Genomic DNA, 24,366 nt, shown 5'->3' with positions numbered 1-24,366 from the left:
TTTGCATGTTTTCTAGTTACCGTATAAACAGCACATTTAGTTGCTGTTGTCTGTGAACCAGTAGATTAATGGTCAACCAGAAGACATTATGTTTGATGACATCCATACTGTTTTGGTCCTTGCTAGGCACTATTGTTAAAAGTGAAATGAAGAAAACCAGAAACCCTTAGTGTACCCACATCTTCTAGAATGATGTTTGTGTCTCTTCAGATGGCTCAAAACCCATATTGCTTTTTCCTTCTTCATCATAAGGGTTCACCTGTTCACAGTTTGATTTTGCTTCACTCCTACTTCCTCTTGCTCTCCTGTAATGAAAATTCATTTTATGTTAGAAGCCCCTGTTTTGTTCCAAGCCCTTCTGGATCCCCAGAATCCCCTGCTGTAAATAATACTGTGTTTAACTGGGAATATTTATATAAAAGGAATTGTATTGGGTTTAAGGGGAACTGCAGCAAACCTACTACATTCTTAGAAACCCATGAATGGAAAGACATAGAAAACCAGCCCAGTTATATTGTTGTTAATGCAGTAATATTTAAGGAAAATTACGTTACTGGACAGCCTCCAACAAGATTATTGAAAACCGCAGGTGCTGATGAATGTGGGCAGCTCTGCTGTTGGAGAAGGCACTGTCTTCCCAACAGGCCACTCCATCCACCTTGCAGCAGGGTTGGCAGAAGCCTGGCCACACCGCAGCCGCCTGCGGCCGCAGCGTCCGGCTGCCTTGGTTAAACCACTGCTGATGGGGATATTGCACTAAGCTGCCAAAGCTGCCATGCATGGAAAGGCAGGGGGCTCAACCTTTAGCTATCGCTGTTGATGGGAGGGCAATAACAAGCTTTAATTCCTTAACTTGCTTCAGTTAAATTTGGCAGCCTGTTTGTAAGCACCCCAATGATTCAATCATCGGGACATCTCCCAGTGGTTGTGGGGATAGTATCAAAAATATTACTCACTTTTTGCGATCTCTCTGCCCAGTGATGATCAAGACAATAACTCCGATGACAACCAGGCTAATGACCACCCCAAATATAATTAACCAGACGGTGACTGGTGGTTCATAAGGTGTGGCCAGGGTTGGAAGTATGCCCACAAACTCCAGCGTGTTATCACCCAGTCTGAAAGCCTCATTGATTCGTCCCCGAGACATCCTGCCATCAAGAGAAAATTCAAAGAGTTTCACATGTTTATTCAAAGGAAATAAACAGCTTTTAGTTGTTTTATAAATCTCCAGTGTGACAAGCTTCCCCTGAACTGCTCAGTTGAAAAGGCTGCGCAGGAGCTGCTGCTAAACCCATATTACTTCTGGCATGGGGTGGTGAGTGACGACCACAGTAACTTAAGCCCTTAACCTGTTGCAGCTTAACTGACATGTGCAGACAGTGTATGCACTCTTAAACTCAGTCTTACCATTGACTGAAATGAGGCAAACAGCCGTCTTATCTCCCTCTCTATTTGCATTTTGCCCCTCATTCTCTTCCCCCTATGTTTCTTGGCTATCCCTAAGTTTCTTGGCTATGTGACAGAAAACCACAGCTTTGACGTCTTCTTACCTGTTTCCCTCATACAGTCTTCCATAGTTTTGATTCTTGTGTTTTTCACTGCCCTGAAAACCCTTTCCCTGGTGTATTTTCTGTGCCTTGTTTTTCCCTGAACTTCTCCTTCCACTATTCAGTGCTAACCGGACAGTGACTTTCATAGCCATGTTCTCCCTTGATTCACCAACTTAATCTCACTGCGTTTTCAACCCCATCTCATGCTGATGCTGCTTTTAGATTTGTGCCCCCCTCATTTCCCACTGTACATTATCCGTGACCATCTGCAGAGCTGCAGTTTTACTTATTTTTACAGCAATGACTTACAGTGGTGTCATACTGTGCTATAAAAGAGCTCTTCATTGACTCGTAAGTGGGAACTAGCTTCTGCTCTGACCTTTTCTATATAATCAAATACATCTGGCTGTCTTTCTAATACATCATTATTCTGGGGTCCTTGCTAACAATAATTCTAGCACTGAATTTTCACTAATGAGAGGAGGAAAACACGTGTGCATGCACACACCATTACTGTGCTCTGTATTGCAGAATATAAGATAGTTCCTGTTAAAGTTTGAGCAATGATAATTCCTGGCAAGGTATGATGCAATTATGTGTGTTATGGCAGTTTTACAAGCCCCCTGAAGCATTTTACATTGGCTGTTGTCCAAGACACCATCAGATAGATGGACTGCTTTCTTTCTGTCATAACAGTTTCTCTCATCCCACTATTTCCACGCTAACTGCAGAACTGACTTTCTTATCCCCCCTTCTGCCTCAGCTGACTTGAGCGCTGCTTTCCCTTCCACCTGGTTGTTTTTTTTTCTTTTTCCCAGAGAGCATAATCTCACCTGATGGCATTTTCCACGTCAGCTTTGGGCACAGTATCACTGATATTACCTGGCATGCTGACAGTAAGGTAGAAGGAGATCCTTTGTGTCTGTTCCCCAACATGAATGTCTGTAATCCTGAATGAGAAACAGAAGAGAAAGGGGGGTTTAATTTTTTTGAGATTACATTAGCTTTAAATTTGGGCAAGTGAACAGTTGTGTTTGATCAGCAATGCCAGGGTTTTAGTTTATGCTGAGTGAATGCTCCCTAGTGACCTCAACTGGGAACTGAAATCAATTTTCCTGACAGAATTTCTTTTTCTATGTGCTAATTCATAACTTCAGATGGAGAGAGTCTATCCTGTTCCTAAGACCATCCTTGGCGTAATTTTCCAAAGCACATAATCAGCTGCAGAACAGAGAGTGTTTGGGGCAGGTCTTATGAATGAGGTCATGTATGAAGTACCAAGTGAAAAAAAAAAAAATCCTTCTTCCTTATATTCTGCTGGGAGTAGATCCTAGACGTTGCATGACTGATGTTCTATAAAGTAGTATCAAATAGCTTAAGCAGATAGCTTCTGAAAATTTTTGAAGATGCCTAATAAAAAGGGTTGTTTTTCTTACCAAAATCAATTTCAGATGATAGATTTTATGCTTGTAAGTGAACCTAGATAAGATTAGTAAGTCTGCGCAGAATTCTAGTGCTTTATAATCGGGTTTATCTTTCCTTGGCCCAAAACCTCTTGGATATTCAGTATCGTACACATACATTGTTAGAAATTGTTATTTCTAATCAAGGTATCTTCCCTGATATTCCCATATAGGCGTCAGGCACAAATTCTCAAGGCTCACTTCCACCACTGATAAGCTGTGGGAGACAAAGCGTTCTGTATCCACTGAAGTTACCTAACTTTAGCATGTTACTGCTAAACGTCAGACTCCTGGGTGAAGAGGAAAGACAGCATGTAACCAAGCTGGCATCTTGCCTTTTACAACCACCTGATGTTTGACATTGTTTGCTATCACCTTGCATTTGACAGAAGGCACAATTAATTCCACCAATTCATGCCACTAGCGAACCAGAAGCAATATAGACGTAGCTGGCACAATTAAGCAAGCCACTCACTGAAAGTTGACTTTCTGTTTCTTCTCCTCTGCAAAGTATTTTCTCATGGCATAGGCGATGGATGACTTGAACAAGAAGAGCTCGCTTTCATCCCATTCATACTGCAAAAACAGCACAAGAGAAATCCATCAGAGATGGCAAGTTATCTGACACTAAGAAATCATTCTAAAAAGAAATAGCAATTGTAATGCCTGGCATGCACTTCAGTATTATTTATTTGTGCCATGATAGCACTCCAGGAACCTCCCCAAACCTTTTAGCTCTGTTAATTTGGGCGCTCTGCAGGAGAATAACCAAGCAGGCATCCCTGCTGCCAGGCACTGCATCATGCTGTCCCTCTGCAATTTCTGGTACCCTGACACGGGGCTGCTGAAGATGCTGCAGCCCCAGCCCATCTCCCTGCGTTACCGGGAGAAAAGGCAGCAGGAGCAACATTATTCCTACTACATATTGTGCATTCCATTTGAAGTCTAAAGATTTCATAGTTTAGATCTTGTTTTAATCACATAATTTTATTTGCAGACCTGTTCTTTTAAGGAGGAGAAACCCTGGGGTGGGGTTGCTGTGTGAAGGTGGCTCATTGATTTGCTTGACGAGCTGGGATTTTTGTTTGGGGTTTGTTTTGTTTTGGTAAAAAACTCTTTGCATCAGTATTTCTGCAGCAGGCATATATTTGTTGGTTTTCCGTGGAGAATAGATAGGTGATACAAAAAAATGCACTGCCTGTGCGCAGGCTCCTCCCGGCCTGCCTTACGAGTCCAAAGTTATTTGCAGTGGAAGTCAAAACCAGCTTCTCTGGGGCAGGAACCGAGAGCTGCACAGGGGGCAAAAACCACCGCGGGAGCTGATAATGCAGCCCGGTCTGTTGTGCAACACTGCGTGTGCGCAAAGGGAAAATTCCCGTTTGAACTCTGTGGCAACTTTTTTTGTCCCCCGAAGGCCTAGATTTGACTGTGTTTATGGTACCCGAGCCGGAATGCCTATAAATGCTGTCAGTGATAGTTTCGCACAGCTCCTGACTTTCTTGAGTATGGCTCAGGAAGGTGTGGTTGGAAGCAGCGCTGTTGTAACGGGCTTTATAAAACCCAGCGACGTTTTTCAGCCCTGTCCTCCTCTCGACACCGATGTAAAACGAAGGGAGAGAAATACCCGGGAGGAAAGAGCCGGCTGTCGCCAATCCGTGCGGGATCAGCCCCCAGGAAACGCGGCGGCGACCCAAAGCCACGGCTGTCGGAGCAGCCCCGTGGCGTGCGGAGGGCCGGGGCTGTGCCAGCTCTGGCTCTTCCCGCTCGCTGGGGTCGAAGCTCCGAGTCAGTCCCGTTTGCCTCGGCAAATGGCCCCGGCTTTGTCCTGCTGGCCGAGGGGCAGGCAAAGCCCTGCGCCGGAGCACCTTCCATCGCGACCGCTGCTGTCTCCGGCAGCTGGCAGTGTTGACCGTCACAGCCGACAATGATGTTGTGGGGGTTTTGCAATTTTTCATTTATCCCAACATCTTTAGGGTCTGCAGTGCTTGCTTTTTTTTTATTTGGTGTTTTTTTTTTTTTTCCTAACCAGGAGCTAATTGAGCTTGATTCCTCTACTGCTGCTTTCTGTACTTAGCATCTTAGCTTTTTAATCATTTATGCGTTTCCGCAGCGTATAGTTTGTCTTTTTCAGTCTAATGTATTCTAATTGCCACTGTGCCTCTCAAGTGCCTTTACAAATACCATTACTGGCTGTGTGGATGGGAAGTACCTGGCTGGCTTCTGATCTGTGTTTGAGTAATGACTACCCACACGCCTTCCCAAGGCATCTCAGAAACCTGCCTTGGTGCTCGCTGCTTTGCTTTCAGACCGAAATGAACTTTGCCAAGTGCCTCTGCTCTGTTATGGTGTGTTCCTTCCAAGATCCCACATGTGACTTGAAAGATGGTGCAAGTCTGGCCCCCGATTCAAAAAGGATTTTCCACTGTAAAATACATCTAAATGCCTGTAGGCTGACAGCTCTCCGTTCCCTAAGGCTGTCTTGTGTGCCAGTCTTTTACAATGTAATCACATGTATGACATTGACCCCGGGGCGAATTTTGAATTGATGTTTGAGGAGGGGTCCCGTGTTCAAGTGGTGGTCAGGGGGGCTGACACTCCTGGAACCCTTTATTTTAAATAAGACCGACCCCAAGCGATTCAGTGGGGGTCTTGCAGCGGTTTCCTTTGGGAGGGCACTTTCATAAAACCCCAGCTGAAGCAAAGCTGTGGGTGTTTCAGCCTCATCAGCTACACCGGTTATCCGGCGATGCTACGGCTGCAGCTTTAATCTCATCAGCCTGAAAACAATTAGCAGGGTAATTGCGGCAGCACATGCTCTGGTACAGCTGGCGTAAGCCCATCCATGAGTCTGGGTGCTTAGTTTGCCAGATCTCTGGGCTATTGAAAGTTCCCTGCTGGTAAGAGCCAGGGTCTGTGTTTGGGAGGTGCAGGACTGCCCCCACTGCCGCCCCAGCGCAGCTCTCCCTCTGCAGAAGAGGGGGGGATCTTTCCCCTTCTGCTCTATCCAATGCTGAAGAGCAGAAATCCAGAAAGATTTGCTGGCATACTCAGAATGCTTTCTGCTGCCCTAACGGTGCAAAGCAGCTCGAAATACATCTTAAACAAACAGTTGCACAGGGTTCCCAGCTTCTGTGCGCTGTGAGCCGCACAAAGCAGCCAAAACATATTGCTCTGTGTGGTTGGGCTGAGATTCCTGCCCGAGGTTCCCCCTGCCTTTTCTCTGTGCCAGCTCATGCATGTACCATTACCCGCTGCTGACATACCAGCATTCAGCCTCATGTCCCCGGGAGCAAAGCATAAGGGAAATTTGTGGGGAGGCAGAAAGCTGCTGAATGGAAAAGTTTCTTGCAAGTTGGTGATGTGGGCTGGTTTTGAGAGGAAAATGCATGGCTGGCTCTTCAGAGCTTAGGAACCTACCGTCCATGCAATAATTCAAATTAAGTAATCTGTATGAGATTGTTTTACAGCTGCTCAATTGCACAACAAAAGACTATGATGGCAAAAGGCAGGCATAAAAATGGTATTAAGCTAAACATTAACCATAATGACTAATAAATATGTTGTAATATGGAACCTTTTCATGCTGTTGGTATCAGTTTTGAATTGTATCTAACTCGACTCAGTGGTCTAGGAAGCAATAAAACTCCAGTGGGGCTTGCATGTGAGAGAGTGATAGAAGCAAAAGCACCAATTCGTATGAAAAATGAGCGCATGGTATTGTGTCCTTGCTAGTCCCATAGGCTCCAACGTGCAGGTCTAAATGACCCTCCTGATGACATACTCGTTCTTGGAAAATTACTAATGTTCTGCAAGGTGAAAATGGCTATTAACAGGAATGAAGTGTCTGCACTTAAGCCTTCTCTGCTGCCTCCGTCAGATTAGCATAAAGAGGCACAGCTAGAATAAGGAACAAATTTTCAGCCTGGGTTGAGCAGATGGGCTAAGCCAATGCTCTGCTTAAAATCTTAAAAGCCATCTTTGGCTTTGCTGAGTTCTTTCAGTTGCTGTAATACATTTTATTGGACCAGCTGGTATAATTGGGGAAAGCAGACAAGCTCTTGGGAATGAAAGCCCTTCTCCTCGTCTGAAACAGAAGCAGCTGCACTGCCCCCCCGCAATCTTAATAACAAAGCTGTCTCTGCATAAGGGTTGGAGGGCAGGGAGGCAGCTGAATATATCAGGGCCTGGAAAGATTGCAGCAGACAGGCAAACAAAAATCTACAAAGGAATGCTGACAGAAGTGTTTCAGTGTGAAACCAAGAGCATCTGAGAATAGAGAGTGGGATTCAACCCCTCTGCTTTAGCCCCACATTTAAATGTAAAGTAGCTGCTCTGATAATAATTTCTGAAGGCAGCCACCATAGCCATGATAATGGAAATTAGAAGAAATTAGGTAGAGGCTTTATTTAGACACATCAGCTCGGCTGGGAAGAATATAGCTGTTTCCAGGTACACAGGTTCTCCTATGCTAACCTTCCAGTCCTGTCCTGTAGCAGGTAAAAAATGATCAGTACCTCCACAGAATAACTCAAGTCATCTAGCTGCGAGGTCTGTCTTAAAGTGGGTGGGATCACTCCCTGGAGAGGTCCCTCCACTAACTGTAGAGGGAATCTTGACCACAAACCCAGATGAGGCATCTTTTATGTGACAACCCTTCACCTGAGCTGATGCCACTCTTCAGACGCAAAGACCAGCTATACCCTGCCTTATTTTCTGAGAGCCATTAGCACAACATCTCTGTTGCCTGAGCAATGGGAACGAGTGCCACAGCGCACACACACTTACCGCCTGGTCCCCCAGCGCTGACTTCAGGCTGATGCGCACTTTGATGGCATTGCCAGAATCTGGTTTAAAAAGAAACAAGGGCCACGTCAGAGCTGCAGCGACAGAAAGGCTGTCCCTGGGAAATGCTGGGATGGCTGGAGTTTCCTTACAGGTTCCCCTGGCCAGCTTGGTGGGACTGATCTTGTTTCCCTTCAGCCAGCTCTGCCGCAAACTTCTGCATCTGGGCTGTCAGTCACCCAAGTCAGGGTTTGTAGTAGACAGAAGGAGCGAGCACATCGGGAGTGCAGCCCTCTGGTCTTCTTTAGACATTTCCCAAAGGAAATGCCTCATTCCCGCCATTGGGAATGAGCAGCTCAGTTGCAGATGTCAGTGTCTGGTTGGGTGAATCCCACCATTAGAGACTGGCACAGCACTGTAAGAGGTACGGTGCCCTCCAGTACTGACAGTGATTACACATCTATATCCTGGGTGGTTCAACACTCAATGTCACAACAATAGGCTGAAAAATGCATTTTACCAAGGTCTCCTCCCTTTGAGCCCCCATCTTTGAATAGCACATGACAGCAAACAAAAGATTAGTAATTCTTCTGTACTGGTTTGCCCCTATGCTCCCACCTCAGGGTCCTCTGGCTCCCAGGACTGGTGGCTCCCAGCCTTGCAGAACAGGCGCACCACTCTCAGGCAAGACCAAGACTACAGTCTTTCTTCCCTGTGCACAGCCATCCCATACTCTTAGAGCTGCCACTACTTAAAAAAGTAATAAACTCTATTTCTGAAAACGGGGGTGAGGCTGTGACAAACCTCGTGATTGCTGACTTCTCCAGCTTTGGCCATGAGGAAGCCAGTCTGCCTTCCCATGAGTAAAACTTACTGCTCAGTGTGTATTTCCCATAACCCTGCTTCCCTAGGGAGAAGAGCCTTCAACAGCTACAAGAGAGAGGGACTTTGCTGGTCAAGGGTTGAGGAATACCAAGTGTCCTTAATTCACCCACAAGCCATACGTACATGGAGCCCAGTCTGTTTTCCAACCAATGTATCTGCCAGAATTGTTTTTTTGCAGCCACTTATATAAAGGTTCGAAGTAGTGGAGCAAGGGTGTTGCATTCATGTATTTCTCTCCTGTTACACTTTCCAGTGCTTGAGTCCAGGGCTTGGATCTGCCTAATTCAAGCAATTGCCTGTGTATGTGGAAGGAGAGGTAATATATGTTATTGCCATGTTCCATCTAGACATCTAGCAAAACAATCTGCAATTGGTATCAAAGTTTTCTTTTTTGCTTCTGAATTCCTTCCTTCCTCCCATCATTCCTATTAATAAAAATAAATTATTTTCTCATTAACAGACAATTAAACCTTTGATGTTTTGATCCTCAGTGGACATAAATTTAGTCAACTTCTCAAAATAAACTGAGTAGATATATGCTAAATTTTCAAGCTAGGTTTATTCTTGATGCAACCTCATTGACTCCAGAAGCTTGCAAGGATGAATTAGGCTTTCTTATAGTCTGATTTATTTGTGAGAAATTTGCTTTGTTACCTCAAATTCCGACCAGCTGCACTGGAGTTGGTAATGTCACATGTGTGAAGAGGGCCGGTATGTTTAGCTGCCTTACAAAGTGCCTCCTGAAACTGGAACTGATAGATGGTGCGGGTATAATACCTAAAGGAAGGGAAGGAGAAGGGAGGCACAGGTTTTGTTAGTCATCTGGCAAGGAAACATGCAAGCCCTTGGCCGTTGGGAAGCTCTGCTCTGTGAGCCGGCGCTCCTGCCTGGGAGGCTGCACCGCAGGGAGAGAGGCCAGCTGATGTTCATAGGCTACGCCAACTCAGATTTAACAAAATGCCAAGACCAAATGCAGCAGAAGAGCCCCAGATCTGTTTGCTGCAACATAAACCAGGAGCAAGTAAGGTTTTTAAGGCCCGACTCTCTGCTCTGGCTGAGCCCTCTAAAACGAGATGGCTGGGACGCGGAGGGACATCCAGAGTTGGTTGCTCCAGGGCTGCGTGTGCATGGCCCGAGTGACAGCGGTACGGGGCATGCTGTCTGCCCAGGAGGCACACACAGATGTGCTCCTGCAGGTTCCATGGCAGCACGAAGCTTCTCTGCTCGGCAAGAAGCTCAGCAGCCTCCTCACTGCTCAGAGATTGCTATGGAGCAGTGCCTGATGTCCACAGAAAAAATTCCACTGACATCAGTGACCTTCGGTCAGGACTTTAAACAAAATAAGGTTGTGACCTGAGACAGTAGGTGGTTTAGGTAGTCGGGGCTTGTTCTGTACCCAAAATGTAAGTCATGAATTAAACACTGAGGTACCTTATGAATGAGTAATCATTGGCCACATGAAACAGCACTGCAGGGTCGCAGTAGGTTTCATCATGAGGGACTGGTTCCACAACACCAACTATTTCTCTCCTGGGGATGAAGGAAAAACACAGCATTTCTGTTAATAGATAATAAGGAAAAATAATCTGACTCTGCTCTTCCTCTGTATTGTCTGATAAGTAAGGACTCCTCTCTCACTTCCAAACAGAAGTCCATCCAGCTCCCAGTAACCCCAAATGACTACTGCTCCACAGCTGGAGACCACAAAGAAGCAGCTGCTTTGAAACTGGTAGTGCAAGGAAGGGATTTGTATGATAGCAGAGTGTGCAGGGAGTAATTAGTGGTATGAAAAAATCTACAAGACACGAGCTTCACACACACACCCCTCATGCCCTGGGCCATCCCAAGTTTGGAGACTAACACTTGTGTTTTTGTGCTGGGTAAGTGCACGCAGAGACTGGGTGACCCAGAAGTTGTATGGCCTGCTGCACCACTGCGCTGGAGATGAGGTTTCTTTTTATTCTCCTCTCCTGAGAGCATGTTTCCTGAGCAGTACTATGGAAACAAATCCACACCCAAAATTCTGAAAATGGTAATAAGTTTACATGGAAATATTTTCCATAAACCTGTATTTCAAGGTCTTGTTCCAGCAGAGAGCTTTGCAGTGCTGCTACAACAGATGTGATAAGCTTCCCTGAACAATTTGTCATTCTCTGTTTCTCTGACATCTCTGCTACTTTTGAATAAATCAAAGCTGACTGATTTTTACAGTGGGTCAGGAGGCTTGCTTATATCAAGTTTTATTATAGATTTTGTTTGCTGATGGAGGCTTGCTGTTTGTGTTCATGTTTTAAAGTGCAGACTCCATTTTCAGTGTGGGGCTTCTTTGGTTTCTTTGCATTTTCTGCCCCCATGATAACCAACCTGGGAAATGACAGACTCCAGTCTGAATCAAACTGCTTTTTAATCTTGAGCTCCCAGGTGCTGAAAATAGATTGGTTGGCGGGCATAATCTGAAAAGGCACCTCTGGATGTTACTTGCCAAGAGAACTGTATTTTCTTGACCAAGGTGCTATCTTAATACATCAGCAAGGAAAGAATCAGTATGGAGTCTTTCAGATAATTTGCCTCCAAAACCACTCCAGAAGGCGGAGGAAACACAAAGCAGAGAAGTGTGCACACGTTTTTGGTAGGCTGAGATCTATACGCTTCTCAGGCTGGCAAGTACAATGAACTTCACTTTCCACTTGTCCTTCAGAAGGTGGGAAGCAAACCAGAGCGTATGCCCGATGAGACTCAGGGAAGGGCTGTACTTAAGCCATGAAGATCTCTTGGGGCACGCGGCGGGGGGACAGCAATGTTGATCCTGGGATCTGGGACACCCTGTGCACAGGCCATGGGCTGTCTTTATCAGAGAAGCTGACATTAGAAATTAGGAGAAAGTCTGCTGAGAGGCAGAGTAAACTGCCTGGGGCTCTACACAGTGCTAACGGGGATACACGGCTTGTGAGACGTTGTCTGCACCAGGTTGGGTGTTTCTAGCCGGCACTCTGCCGGGCTTTGTAGAAACACCCTGAGAGACAGATCCTGCCCTATGGGGGCACAGGCACCTCAGTATGTTGAGTAACTACAAAGAGTTGGTTTTGCAAGTTCATTTGCAAAAAATCCTCTTTGTTTCTCAAACTTACTTCATCTCCCACCACCGCTTCGTCCATTCCTCCTTTGTAATCTCACCCTTAAACACCATCCATCTCCACTTCTCCAGCATGTAAGTAAAAGGCATTGTTCCAACAATCGTTAGCGCTTGTTTGAGCAGAAAGTTGATTTCAGTTTCTGAAGAGAGAAGCAGTTAAGGTAATGGTTATGGTAGCAATTAGTATCTGATTAGACAGCTAAAGTTGCTTCCTTTTACAGCTAATGCTTACATCTGGTTTGAATTACAGATTTTCACTAAGGAAAAAGTGAAATGAAGAATACTGCTGAAAAAACATGAGAAAAGATCACTTAGGTATTGTGTACAGTTTTGTCTCTCTTTCTTTCCCCCCTACCTCTTAAATAACCTAGCCCATTGGCATTTACATTTCATTATCCTCCACTGAAAACCTTCCCAGGCTCTGGGGAATTTTGAGCTGAAGACTTTGGTACATCTCTATCCTTATAAGGTAGTACTCAAAGAAGGCAGACAAGCAGCATTATAATCAGGGCCTAACTACATTGTCCACTCAGTATTCACTTAAGTGGAGATGTAAATCTCAAGGTTTCACTTTCATTTGAACTGCTAAATACGTACCTTGGTAGAGATATGTACGGATTCATGCAACAGAAATTGAAAAGACTATTGGAGGCTCACCTACCTGAACTATGAAGATTTTGGGATGAGTTGTTTAGCACTGAAGGTAATGCAGTGCTAGCTATTTGTTTCTAAATTAAGTAGCAGCATTATAAAGTAGTGATCCCTGCTTCACGATGTGATTTGGGAAAAAAACAGTATTTCTGGTAAGTTAGTGGGGTAAGAACTTCAGAAGCCTCTCGGTCGATCATTCATTTTGCAGACACCATCTTCTGCGACAAAATAAGGCCTGCAAGTGCTTTCACTTAAATATATAATATTTACGCATTTATTTACCTTCATCCTCTTGGAAAGTTGGCTCTAGGAGGTCAAGAGATTTCAAGTGCTGAGGAGTGGCTGCAGAAAGTGACATAATTTCACCCACGGCCTCGTGGAAGCCCTCGTTGGCACCGTCTCTTAGCAGGTAGGGCTGCACGGAGTACGCCATGTCGTACTCGATGTGGCCCATCTCGTGGTGCGCGGTCAAGAAGTCGTCCATGGTCACTTTGGTGCACATCATGATCCTGCGCACCGGAGCGAAGTGTTTGTGGTTAGAGGGAGGGTGGCCCAGCCAGCTGCCGCCCGGTCCCTGCCTGCCGCAACCGCGGGGCAGAGCATCCTCCGGAGCTCGGGAATGCCCCTCGCCCCTCGCAAAACCCGGGCAGCCACATCCTAACATGGGGTGCAGCTCCTCCTGCAAGAGCAAGGCTTGGAGGGCAACTCGGCAAAACGCTTTCAGCAACCTCGAAATTGTGCCTGGAGTCAGAGAAAATTGCCGTTTGTGAGAAGCAGCTGCTCTCCGAAACTTGGTGATAAACTCGCTGTGTGTGTTGGAGTGGGTACCCACCATCAATCTTAGGCAGAGAGTAGTATAAAAAAACCTGTGTGTCAATGACTCCTGCTACTTCATCTGTGTGTAAATCCTATTTAATAACAGGGTTTCCCTTCATCTTCCCCAGACTGCGGAGGTGTGAGGCCGGCGGCTTTCACTAGGGCTCAGCTGGGGACCAGCCTCTTTCCCAGGGTAACTGTGGGGACTGGATTTGCCCCAGGAACTTGCTGTCCCTCTCCTTTCCCAAAGATGGAAGAGATTGATGGATTTTCGTGAAACTGGATATATCTGCTAAAGACAGATGGTGGGCTCTCAGGAGGTTTTCACTTGTGACCAAAGGACCCTATGCCATCGCTGCAGAATGTGCAGGTGTCCACAAATCTCAGTGGTATCCACAAGCACCCGCATTTCTGCTCATTCCTTAAGCCCTAGAACATAGTCATTATTTCTCTAATTGATAAAAATAATAGTCACTTCTCTGCTTAAATTTGAGAGCAGTCCTTAGGTCTTCACAGAAGTTACACAGAAAGGTTTACAGTCCTGCAGGATCCCTGCTCTCTTGTCTTGCTTTCCCCTTTTATTAGCCAGAAAAAAATAATAAATAAGGAAAAATTATAACTTAAACCAGCATGGTGTACGTTTAGTGAAAATATGAATGTTCTAGGAGATGTATAAAAAGGGGTCATAGTAATTGCAGTACCTGTAGTCATTTTTCCCCAGATCCCACGCCGTAGGATGGCAGACAACCTTCCTGTTGTCGGCCGGCTCTGTGAGCATAGAATTATTCCAGAAGCCCTCAGTCATTGCACTGAGGCCGATGGAGGTGAAGAAGGCCTCAGCAGCTTTGAATATTTTCACTGCATCCCATTCCTGAAAGACACAACGCCACCGTTAACCACCGCTTCTGCACGGAGCCTGATCCCGACGTCTGGTTTAACACAGGGCAGCTGACTTCATATTTATCTCCCAGCCACTTCAGAGCAGCACCTGACTTACTGGGAGTAAGACGGCAGTGTCTGCCTTCAGCACTTCTGTAAATTCTGCTGGGAACTGGAATTAAGTGTTTTCCCCACGAACAAAATAGGTTTCTGCACTCAGAGGTTCGGCAGATAGCACCTGACCCAGAGCAGAGAAGCCCTCAATAAAGTTAAGGTAGTGAAGATAAAAAAAGCATTCCTGTCAGTGACACGTCAGATCTGGGATCCGACCTTTCAGCCACTTCAGTCGGGGACAACTCATCTGAGGCAGTGGAGCTGCCCTCCCAGCAGACGAGCAATGAGAGGAAATCGTGGCCAGAACCATAAAACCTGGCAAATGTACCTAGAGGAGTTACTGATCAGATTGTAACTGCATGTTAATGTCCAGAATATTTTTGTCATTCAGCAGTTTTATTATTCTACATAGCAGGAACTCTGCATTTACTGGACTGAGTTTTCACAGAGATTTAGGTGGCAGACAGCTCAGCTGGACGAGAATCCTAAATTGGGCACATCCACCAACAAGGATGAGTCCAGCCTTTGCCCCGAGGCTCTGTAAGTAATGCTTCCCTCCTCACGGTGGTACTTCAATTACACAAATTTATGACTACAAGGGGGTCAGTACTGTGAAATGGAGGTGAGATTAATGCAGACTTGTGCAAACTGCTTATGAATCAAATTTAACTATTCCTTCTCTTGCCAGCATAACATTTGCGTAGAGTGCTCCCTAAGAGAGGAGGGTAGATTTCAGGTGAATAATCACATTTCAGAAATCAAATTCCACCAATCACTTTTTATTTTATACCATGTTCTCTGTCTGCTGAAGGTGCTGTCATGGCTGTTAGCACTACAGATCTCAAGCACAGACCTTATGGTGCTATGCAGTTATCAAAAGATAACAGGCAGCATTGCAGTTTCCTAGCTGTATCCAAATAAAGGAGACTGGCAAAAAAAACCCCGCAATATACAAACTATTTGATTACGGTAATGGTTGGCAAAGGTCATATTTGATACCAGCCAACTCTGTGATTTGATACCAACCAATATGTTAATGGATAGGTGTCTCTGAAGAAAATAGACTTGGAGCCAAGATTAAGCCAGTCAAAGACGGTGGAGAAGAAAGAGAGGAGAATAGCTGAGGGAAAAGGTACAGTGGAAAATGCATGAACACATTAAGGTGAAGAGAAAAAAAGGATGCAGAAAGTAGTGCTTTGCTGGTGGTGTGTCTGTCTTAGGGCAGCTATGGTTTTCTAGAGAGCAGCTGATGTGGTGTATAATTTTTATACCGTCTAGATTTGCTACATAATGCATAAAGGCATGTCCTACCTTTTGAACCATTGCAGAAGTTACATCAATGTTTGGTTTGGCTGGATAGGGAACGGTCAAGGCATACAGATTTGTCCAAAATCTACCCCACATATCACCTTCAAAAAAGAGAGAAACACAGAAATACTTTAAAAGGTTGATTACATATTGTTCAAAAATGCCAGACAGTTCTATAAATTGTGCAGTGTCTGAAATAGGGACTCCTATACATCTAAACAGGTCTGATCCAGATGTGGAGGGGAACAGTTCTGGGAAGTCAGATCAAAGGATCAAAGATCCTTTTATTCCCCAAGATCAGCTATTCTTGTACAATACAGTTTCAGGACTGATCACCTTCCTAAAGGTCTATTCACAACTGAACATCCATGTTGTTCGTCCATGTGATCGCTGCTGCTGTGTTTATGTACATTACAGTTACGGCAGCTTGATGTTGCATGCTTTGAAAGCAAAGTCATGAAATGTGGGAACTTAGGCTAAGATTTAAAAGGAAAAAACGAGTCTCTGAAACTCTCGTTTCTAAGGAAGGCAAGTGCTGCAGAGGGGAGATAAATGTCCTAGCCCAGTGCTGGAGTTCTGAGCTGGGTGCCACCAACTCTGGCAAGGATAAGGACACGTGCCTTCCCTACCTGCCTCTGCTGCTAAGCACCTGTGTCATCCCTGCCAGGGACTTCTTCCCCATTTCTCCTCTCTCCTTCTCTTATCTGTAACCTGTTTGTTAATATCCTGGGTAAACAGGCAGATTACTGTGTTCCCACGTGCCTTGAAGGTGAGTGTCCTGTGTACAAAGCCAGGCTCGCACGACACGGCTGCATTGACATACCCAGCAAGTGAGCAGGGAGGCATCCCGTGGAGCTGATGAGCTCGGGGCCATAGACCTGCTCCAGCCGGTGCCTCACGTAGGCATGCAGCTGCACGTACAGAGGTTTTATCTGGAGGCAGAGGAGGAGAAGGAAACAAATTATTTTCTCTTTGCTCTACACCACTCATCCTTCCTAAACAGGGAGCCTCAGAGGTGTCTCTGACGAAATTCTGCTGGCAAGTAAGCGCACCCCAAACCCGCAGCTGAGCTTTGCCCCCTGCCTTGGGGCTCAAGCACTGAGTCCAGAACCTAGCCCCAGAAGTCCTGCTCAGGTACGAAGGAGGGAGCATGGCTAACTTTAGATGCGGCGTATCAAGGATGCCATCTACCCCATGGGGACCATACCTCCCGCCATGGGCCCTACCTGGAGGACAGGCATGGGTCTGCAGAGCTCCCTCTTTCCCAGCCTTTGGCACAGTGCAGCCCAAGGGGACCAAGCTGGCCCTAGAATGGCTGCAGAGGTAAAAATGGCATGTATGTCTCCCAATGTCTGTTAACCCCATGTAGACTGAGATTAGCCAGTTTAGAGCAGGTCTTGTCTTCCTTCACAACACCGACACCGAAGCCCACCACCACAAAGCACAACCCTGTGGCCCAGGTGAGAGCTTTTTCCTGCCTCTACCTGCTCAAACGTCTTCTCCACATCTTTGACCAGCTGCTCACGGCTGTATTTGTATGCTTCTGGATAGTCTGCTTCATAATTTGCTCTCCAGTAATCTCCGTAGTCAGAATAATCTGTAAAGCGCAGATGCATCACATCAGGACACCACACGTGGCACTGCTCAGGGCTGCAGGAGCAGTGGAGCTCCTTGCTGATCCCAGGCAGACCTGCAGCCTTTCCCGCAAAGCAAAGCGCGAGATGCTCTGGGTCTAGCGGGGAGGAGAGTGCTCCCCTGAGGGTCTGTCCCATGAACGTGCAGGTACGGGAGATCTCCAAGAAATGCAGAAATTGCAGTCATGGTTATCTGCTAATTAGGGTCGTTCCAGCTGGAGATGGAGGCCAAAGGACATCGTCACTCCTGACTGGAGCTCCTGTGGCTATGAGGGAGGGCAGCCTCTGCTCAGGCTGGATACTAAGGGGTTCTCACGGAAGGTATAAGCTGATGGACGTTGAATATGGGCCCCCTTCTCGAGCAACAAAACCACCAGGGCATGCGTAGACACCAGGACTGAAATTCAGCTCCCAGTTCCACTAAGCCTTCCAGTCCACGGAGCTCCATCAAGCCTGGAGCAGAAATGGCTCATAGCTGAGGTTTCTCTCTTACCGGTATGGAGGAAGGTCACAATGACCATTTCTTAATGTTTGTTTTTTTCCTGTCTAACTATTTGGACTATAATTTCTTATTCCTGGTGTCTAGCTCCAGCTTTTTAACCACCTGGCTGCATCTGCTGGTCCAGGTCTACCCAATCTGATCATTCTGGTTAGGGCATAATGCTTATAAATGTAAGACTGCTTGTGGCTAGTGCAAGAACGTCAAGGCTGAACGTCAAGGAGATGTCACCAAGACTCAGCAGCACTCAGAAGCTGTTTAAATTGAGCGTGCTTGCCCATAAGCCACAAGCAGTGCAGTTCTGGGCAAGGCAGTATGTAATGAAGGACACTGATACATTACGGTGTTTGGGGAAGGTGCCAGCAAAGACATCTCCCTTGTGTTCTAGGCTGGTGACAGACCTCTGATCTGGTCAATGGCACCTGTCTGCATTGCCTCTCACTTTGCGACGTGCACACCAAGAGCAAATTAAGCGCAAAACACTGCTCGTCAATGTTTAAAAAAGTATGGGATTTGAATTCCTGTGCAATACTGCGGTATGTTTGTTAATTTCTGGAAGCCAGAAAAAAAGAAAAAAAATTGTGACTTACTATTAAGCTCTGCAACCTCATTTTTAAGTTCAACATACTCTTCGTATAATGGTCTCATCATCCTGCCAACATCAGCTCTCCAGCCTTCCCAGGCCCATAGCCTCTCATGATAATCCGTGCTGTTAGCCATAATAGCGTCCAGACCTGTCAGAAGAAAAAAATAAGTACTAGGCCTTGGAAAAGCAGAATCTCTTTATTTTTCTTTCACAGCAGGCAAATGAGCCAAAGCGAAAGAAATTTCATAAACTAAGAAGAAAACACTGTGTTCGATACACTGAAATATCCTTTTCTGATTTAAGATTTTCCCCTTCTTCTCTTTAAGAGACACAGAGCAGATCACGAGTCCCTTAAATGCTCTCTCTGCATTAGCTTCCCTTAAGTTGGTAGCATGCTTGGGACTGGCCTCAACGCAACGTTGAGTCCAACAAGACTTTGATGACAGGGGAAAAAAACAGACTTTCTGTGACATAGGCAAACCCCAGGTGACAGGCAGGCTGTCGTACAAGCTGAGCAGCCCTCTCCAAATCTTGCCTACTACAAGTAGGAGACAGTATGTCTCGTGGGCAGCAGGCCTGCTGGAGGTCCCTGAACTGCACGGTGCAATTAAATTATGACTAAGCTTTAGACAGCAGGATATAGCTATTGAACCTACAGCCTGGTCTCTTGCAGTCAGGAGCCACCCTTGGGCTTTTTCTTTTTGAACCCCCAGTGTAAAGGACACAGCAGGGGCACTCGTTAGTACCATACCTGGCTCCAGCACCAAACACTCAGACGGTTCACCAATTTTACAGACGGTCCCAGTGCTGTAGATGGTACTCATTGTATTTAGCACAGTGTTCAGCTGCAAGTTAGATGTGAGATAGCCCATTAGAAACCCACTCTGTGCAAAATAACAGCCAATTAGGCTAATTCCTTAAGAGCTTGATTCAACACTTCACCCACCAGCTTAACATTTAAGCTGAGTAGAGATTAATGAAAGAATTTGCCTAAATGCATTGCTGAACCAGGACCTAGCTGGAAAAGACAGATAATCTCCCAAATATGTGACGTAATCTACAGGTCCTTAATATCCAGTCAGACAGAGCTCTGGGTTTAATGAGCACAGACTGTCACGAGAGAGCTATCAATATACAGCAGCAATAAAACAATAAAGTTTAGCAATGTGCTGCCATAAGCGTGGACCCACCTAAACTTTCCAGGTAGGTTGTGGTTTTGAACGGCAGCAAAAAGGGCCCTTCTGCAGATGCTGCCAGGCTGACTGTTGCTTGTGGTTTTTAACATCGCATCACACTGATTGCACAGAGCTGCTTATACTCCATTACACAGAAGTTATGGCTCATGTCTTGGGTCAGCTGAAGGCCAAACGCATCTGAAATCATTCAGCTCTGTCTCAGAAGCCATGCTACATAGCTCTGGTTTTATTTTTTTTTAGTGTTTTCAGGTTTTCATACCTCGAGAAAAACATGCACCACTTTCAGCTTTTCCTTTAGGACTATGTTATTTCTCATTTAAAGCTTTAAATCAGAACTATGTGGAGCTGTCAGTGGGAGGGGTAGTTAATGACTAGCTCTAACTTTATCTCTGTCAGCATTAAAATAAGTGGACGCCCAGGGAAATTTTTGTATCAGTGAAGAATATTTAAATATTCCTATGGAATCCCATCAGACTATACAAAAAGTCACTTTTCAAGCAAGAATCAACAATTTCATCCCCAGAGGCCATTTATCTAGGAAACTGCAAGTGTCTAAACACGGAGGATACTGAAGAAAATACCTCCTCAAGAGAGACAGCATTACCATCAGTGCACTGCTGTGCTCCAAAATAAATATAAGTTTGTATGAACTGTCAGCATTCCCACCAAGGTAATCTGTCTTTCCACAAGGACAACTCATTTGGATCAAACAGGAGATCCAGCCAGTCCGCTGCTTTTCTTGCTCGGTGGTTAACACTGCTGATCTTAGCAGAAAAATCTCAGGATCCTTCTACAATCGGGACTGTAGGATCCCCTATCTCAATGATATGTTTCAATTTGATCTCCAGCAAAAGGAAGCTAATTTAACCCTCAAGTGTTTGGTTATAAATCCCTTTTGCATCTGCATAGCTGCTTACTCCAGTTCCACATACAGTCGTTATCTATATACATGCCTTTTACACAAACTTGTCAATGGAAACGTCAAATCTCATTATGAATGTTGCTAAACCTTGCTGGCCTTCAGCAGCTTTCTGTAGAAGGAGGGCACCAACCCTCCCCACTTTCAGTGCCCGCTGTATAGAAACATCCCCCCTTTTTCACGGTTTGATAACGCAACGCGTGCAGAGAAAGAAAGTCTTCCTCCACCTCCACCCGTCTGACTCACTGAATGTCCTTTCACCCACCTCTTTCTGCTCATTGCCCTGGGTCTGGACTTAGCCGAGCACTCACCACGGGTCCTCTTTTCCTCTTATGACTAATCCGGCCATTTGTGCAAGGACAACTCTGAGGCGTGTGCGTGTTTGAAATTCATTGCACGGATTTCCTGGCCAAACTGCTGACTTGAATGGGAACCAGCTGCCCAAGCCAGACCACCCCTCCAGTCCTGTACTGCTATGAGCGCCTTGTGGAGGGACCCTCTCCACACCGATGCCGGGACACAGCACCATCCTGACACCAGCAGGGTGCCCACAGCACCATGCCATCCCTCGGGGGTGTTGTGGGAAGCAGCTCGACCCACCCCACAAAAAATGAGCTTCATTCAGCAACTTACTCTGTTATATTTTTCCACTGGCAGCACAGATGATCCTTTCTCCTGGAGAGCCTGGATCTGGAGCCTGGTGAGATCATCCTGGATACTGGATAACGGGAAGCTGCTGGCATTCCTGGAGGCCTCGTCATAAAACGCGGACCACTTGGCAGCCGCCTCATTCTGAAAGGGGTTCACAAAAACCCTGAATTACTCCACCAAAAGAGTGCAGCCTGATATACTCAGTGGGCAAAAACATTACTTCTAGGGACAACTTCATTTGCAGAGACCACCTGTGGGTTGCGGCTTGAGCGCTTGCACTGCGCGGTGAAATGGCTGGAGAACTTTTTGGCTTTGTTTCATTCACACATCCAGATAACCATTTTCCTTTGGAAAGAGCAAGACTGGCCCCTCACACCATGCTCGTTATAATTTATCCAGCATCACCTGGCTGTGTTCCCTGCTACTCTAAATCACCACATATTCTTCCCTTAGTGCTTTTCTTTACCCACCTGTGCTTAACAGAAACCAGATGCAAGCCAGGGCACAAGAGGTCTGTGACACATATGTCATTCCCCATTTCTCCTTCAGTAGCACTGATAGACACCAGCCAAGATATTGATATTGAGTCTTTTCATTATGCAAATATCACTTGTTCCTGAAGTTTTGGTAAATAAAAGACTATATTTGGGTATAGGAGGCTTTAAACGGGTGCCTGAATTGGGCGTGCAAAACCTCAATGTTTTGCATGAGGTTGCTTTTTCCACTGCCGCAATTACATACCGTGACACTTGAAACTCCCAAATTTCAGCGCACAAAGTACCACCATAAGAACATTATTTGGATTTGGGACTGTCTTACCTTTTTTTAACGTGTTTGTACGTAGTTTAGCACATCAGCACCCATCCTAACTGGCAACAAGAACAGTACCAATTAACCTGGGTCCTTGGGACAGTTTAATTAATGGTGCTCATGCCGGAACTTGCTGGGTTGTGGAGAGGGCACCTGTAACACCTATCCCTCCCTGCTGAGGCACCAGGAAACACGATGCCACGTGTGCCTGCGGAGCTCTTTGCGTGATGGACCCACTGTACCTGCTTTAGGCTCTGGCAGAGGGAGGCGGTGGCAGATGTAAGCCCTCTGCCATCCCATCCCTCATCTGCCCCTGCCCACGCAGCCCCTCTGCGGGGGGGCAGCCGTCACCAGGAGGTTTTCCAAACTCTTCCCTTCACGGGAGCAGAGCAAACAGCCCTGACACTGCTCAGCGGGGAAGAGTTTGATAAGCACCCAGAGGAGGAGCATCGCTGCGTAAATCTCTTTCCAAACTCCTCATCCTGAGCGGGGACGAAGAGGTGCCTTAGGACCGGCGTGGCAGAAGAGGGGGCTCTTTGGCTACAAAAGCCAGGGGAAAGAAGTTAGATTGCTGTCTGATTTTTCCCCAATTAGAGGAACTGGTTGATAAGTCAGAGGAATAGTTACAGGGTTTGTGGCCCAATTTACAAGGAAAATGGATGGGAAGGAGCCAGAAGGGACAGTATTCATTAACTCTGCTCCTCCAGCAGAAAGGGAGGAGGGGAAGCAGCGGGTTTATTACCAGTGCTACGGAAGAGATCAAGCGAGAGAAAACGTTCTCTCTGAGCACCGGACTAATTGGTTCTTATTGCTGGTATCTCTTCGTGTATTTTATTATCATCTCATTAATGCTGAAAGTACTATATGGGGCTGTCATTTTACGTGTTTGGAAACATTACAGTTTAAGTACCTGGTGCCTCGGAAAACATTCCAGATTGACAATGATTAGTCATTAAGATTTCTTCCAGCAACCGGTCTCCTTGCTTTAATTAAGAAATATGATAATTAAACCATGTTTTAATTAAGCTATAAGACCACAAAGTGGAAGACTTAAACCATTACACAAAAGTAGATGTAGTATGTTCAGCTTCATTTTTATGCTCTGAATTGTTTTTCTCTAAAGCTTGAGTTAACTTTAGAACACACATGGCTACAAAATTCAAGGTGGTTTTGTTCGTTTTGAAACGCTCCAAGGTTACAAGATGCTAGGCTGAGGCATGGCAGTATCCATGACCAGCCAGATTATGGCTGTCTGCTCTTTATAAACACGGTACTTGCCTAGAGACCCCCTTGGCTGGGACAGCTAGAGGTTGGCATTGGGAAGCAGGGAGAACTGTGTTGCAAGATAGCGTAAGTACAAATGCTGTTGTTCTTCCTGCAGATAGAAGCTGACTTTCAAACCAACATACCAGACTACAGATTATACTGCTGGCATTTGGAAATCCATGACCTCACTTCATTTTTTCCCAGTTCAATACCTCCAGGCAGTCTACCAACAGCCCTGACTATGAGAAGATAGGGGACAGGGGGGAAGGTCCCACACTGGGTAAAGGGTGTGGACCACTATATAAAACCATCAGCAAACATTTAATAGAAAGCCTACATGCAGAAAATGTTTGTATATTCAGTGAGAAGTAAAATAATTTCAGCAACAAAGAAGAGAGAGCGTTGTCCGTGTCAGTAAAAAGCCCACTGTTAGTTCAGTCTTAGAAGTGGGAGACCTGAGCTCCTGTAGGTGCGAGATTCTAATCCCATTCCTTCACGCCGCAGGGCAGCACCTAGCCCAGGCCCCGGGAGAAGACCACCCCTCCGAGCTGTGCCGTCCCCAAGAGGAAAGGGACCCCGCACAGAAGCGCCGTGCTGGGAGGCACTGGTGCTGGTGGACCGTGAGCAGGAGAAGCATCCTCTCTCCATCCAGCTCAGATTCTGGGGCCAAACATGCAACGCTCCCTCGCCTTTTCCCTCCGCTCGCCGGGGTGACTCGAGGTGATGGCTAGAGACACGTCCAGCCTCTGGCCATCCCTGTGTGGTGCGAGGGCAGCCCGGGCACCGGCCCGAGGCTGTAGAGGCTGGTGGTGGCCCAGGCACCTCCAGCGAGGCAGCGCTACGTTACAGCAAGCCCCTCTACCCTCCTGGAACTACACCACAGCTACCAAAGAAGTAGCGCTCCAATTTCAGCCAACCACGGTGGAACCAAAATAAACTAGAAAGCACTGTCAGGTTCCTCAAACAACAGTAAAACCAGCAGGACGGAGCACTTACCATTTTCCTGGCATTCTCCTCAGTGATGTTGGTGTTGTAGTTCCATGAGGCAAGGGAGCTCTCATAGCTGATATTTTCTGCCCTCCTGTTAAACTCTTCTAGAAACATTTGGGCTTGTTGTGTGACATCCTGAGGGGTCACCACAGCGCTCAGACCACAGAGAAGCCAGAGGTGGACCAACATATTCGTGTCCGGGCTGAGAACCTCCCAAAGAAGTAGGTTTCC

At 46.2% G+C, this 24,366-nt stretch overlaps 1 protein-coding gene across 1 annotated transcript; it reads right to left on the bottom strand.

Moving 5' to 3' along the window:
- Positions 1-196: 196 nt before the first annotated feature.
- Positions 197-24,317, bottom strand: ACE2 (angiotensin I converting enzyme 2). Its single transcript, XM_010581526.1, has 18 exons — positions 24,142-24,317; positions 21,052-21,210; positions 19,055-19,148; positions 18,308-18,451; positions 17,069-17,181; positions 16,408-16,516; positions 15,588-15,685; positions 13,985-14,154; positions 12,750-12,976; positions 11,812-11,956; positions 10,115-10,213; positions 9,338-9,460; positions 8,807-8,979; positions 7,802-7,860; positions 3,492-3,592; positions 2,387-2,503; positions 953-1,151; positions 197-305 (listed from the first exon to the last, which is right to left on the bottom strand). Exons 1-17 carry the CDS (start codon positions 24,247-24,249, stop codon positions 953-955), a joined length of 2,238 nt encoding a protein of 745 aa, XP_010579828.1. The 5' UTR covers positions 24,250-24,317; the 3' UTR covers positions 197-305.
- Between the last annotated feature and the right edge of the window lie 49 nt (positions 24,318-24,366).

Source organism: Haliaeetus leucocephalus, unplaced genomic scaffold (genome assembly GCF_000737465.1).
Source record: "Haliaeetus leucocephalus isolate CR32 unplaced genomic scaffold, Haliaeetus_leucocephalus-4.0 Scaffold795, whole genome shotgun sequence".
Lineage (NCBI taxonomy): Eukaryota > Metazoa > Chordata > Aves > Accipitriformes > Accipitridae > Haliaeetus > Haliaeetus leucocephalus.
Note: the sequence above shows the minus strand (reverse complement) of the source record. Positions and strands in the feature narration are given on the sequence as shown.

Excerpts from the sequence above, each read along its gene's own strand:
- ACE2 (XM_010581526.1), bottom strand. The coding sequence starts at position 24,249 with ATGTTTCTAGAAGAGTTTAACAGGAGGGCAGAAAATATCAGCTATGAG. Across the intron at positions 11,957-12,749 it reads AACTTTCCAAGAGGATGAAG|AAACTGAAATCAACTTTCTG; the intron begins GTAAATAAATGC and ends TTCTCTCTTCAG. Across the intron at positions 3,593-7,801 it reads CAGCGCTGGGGGACCAGGCG|TATGAATGGGATGAAAGCGA; the intron begins GTAAGTGTGTGT and ends CTGTTTTTGCAG.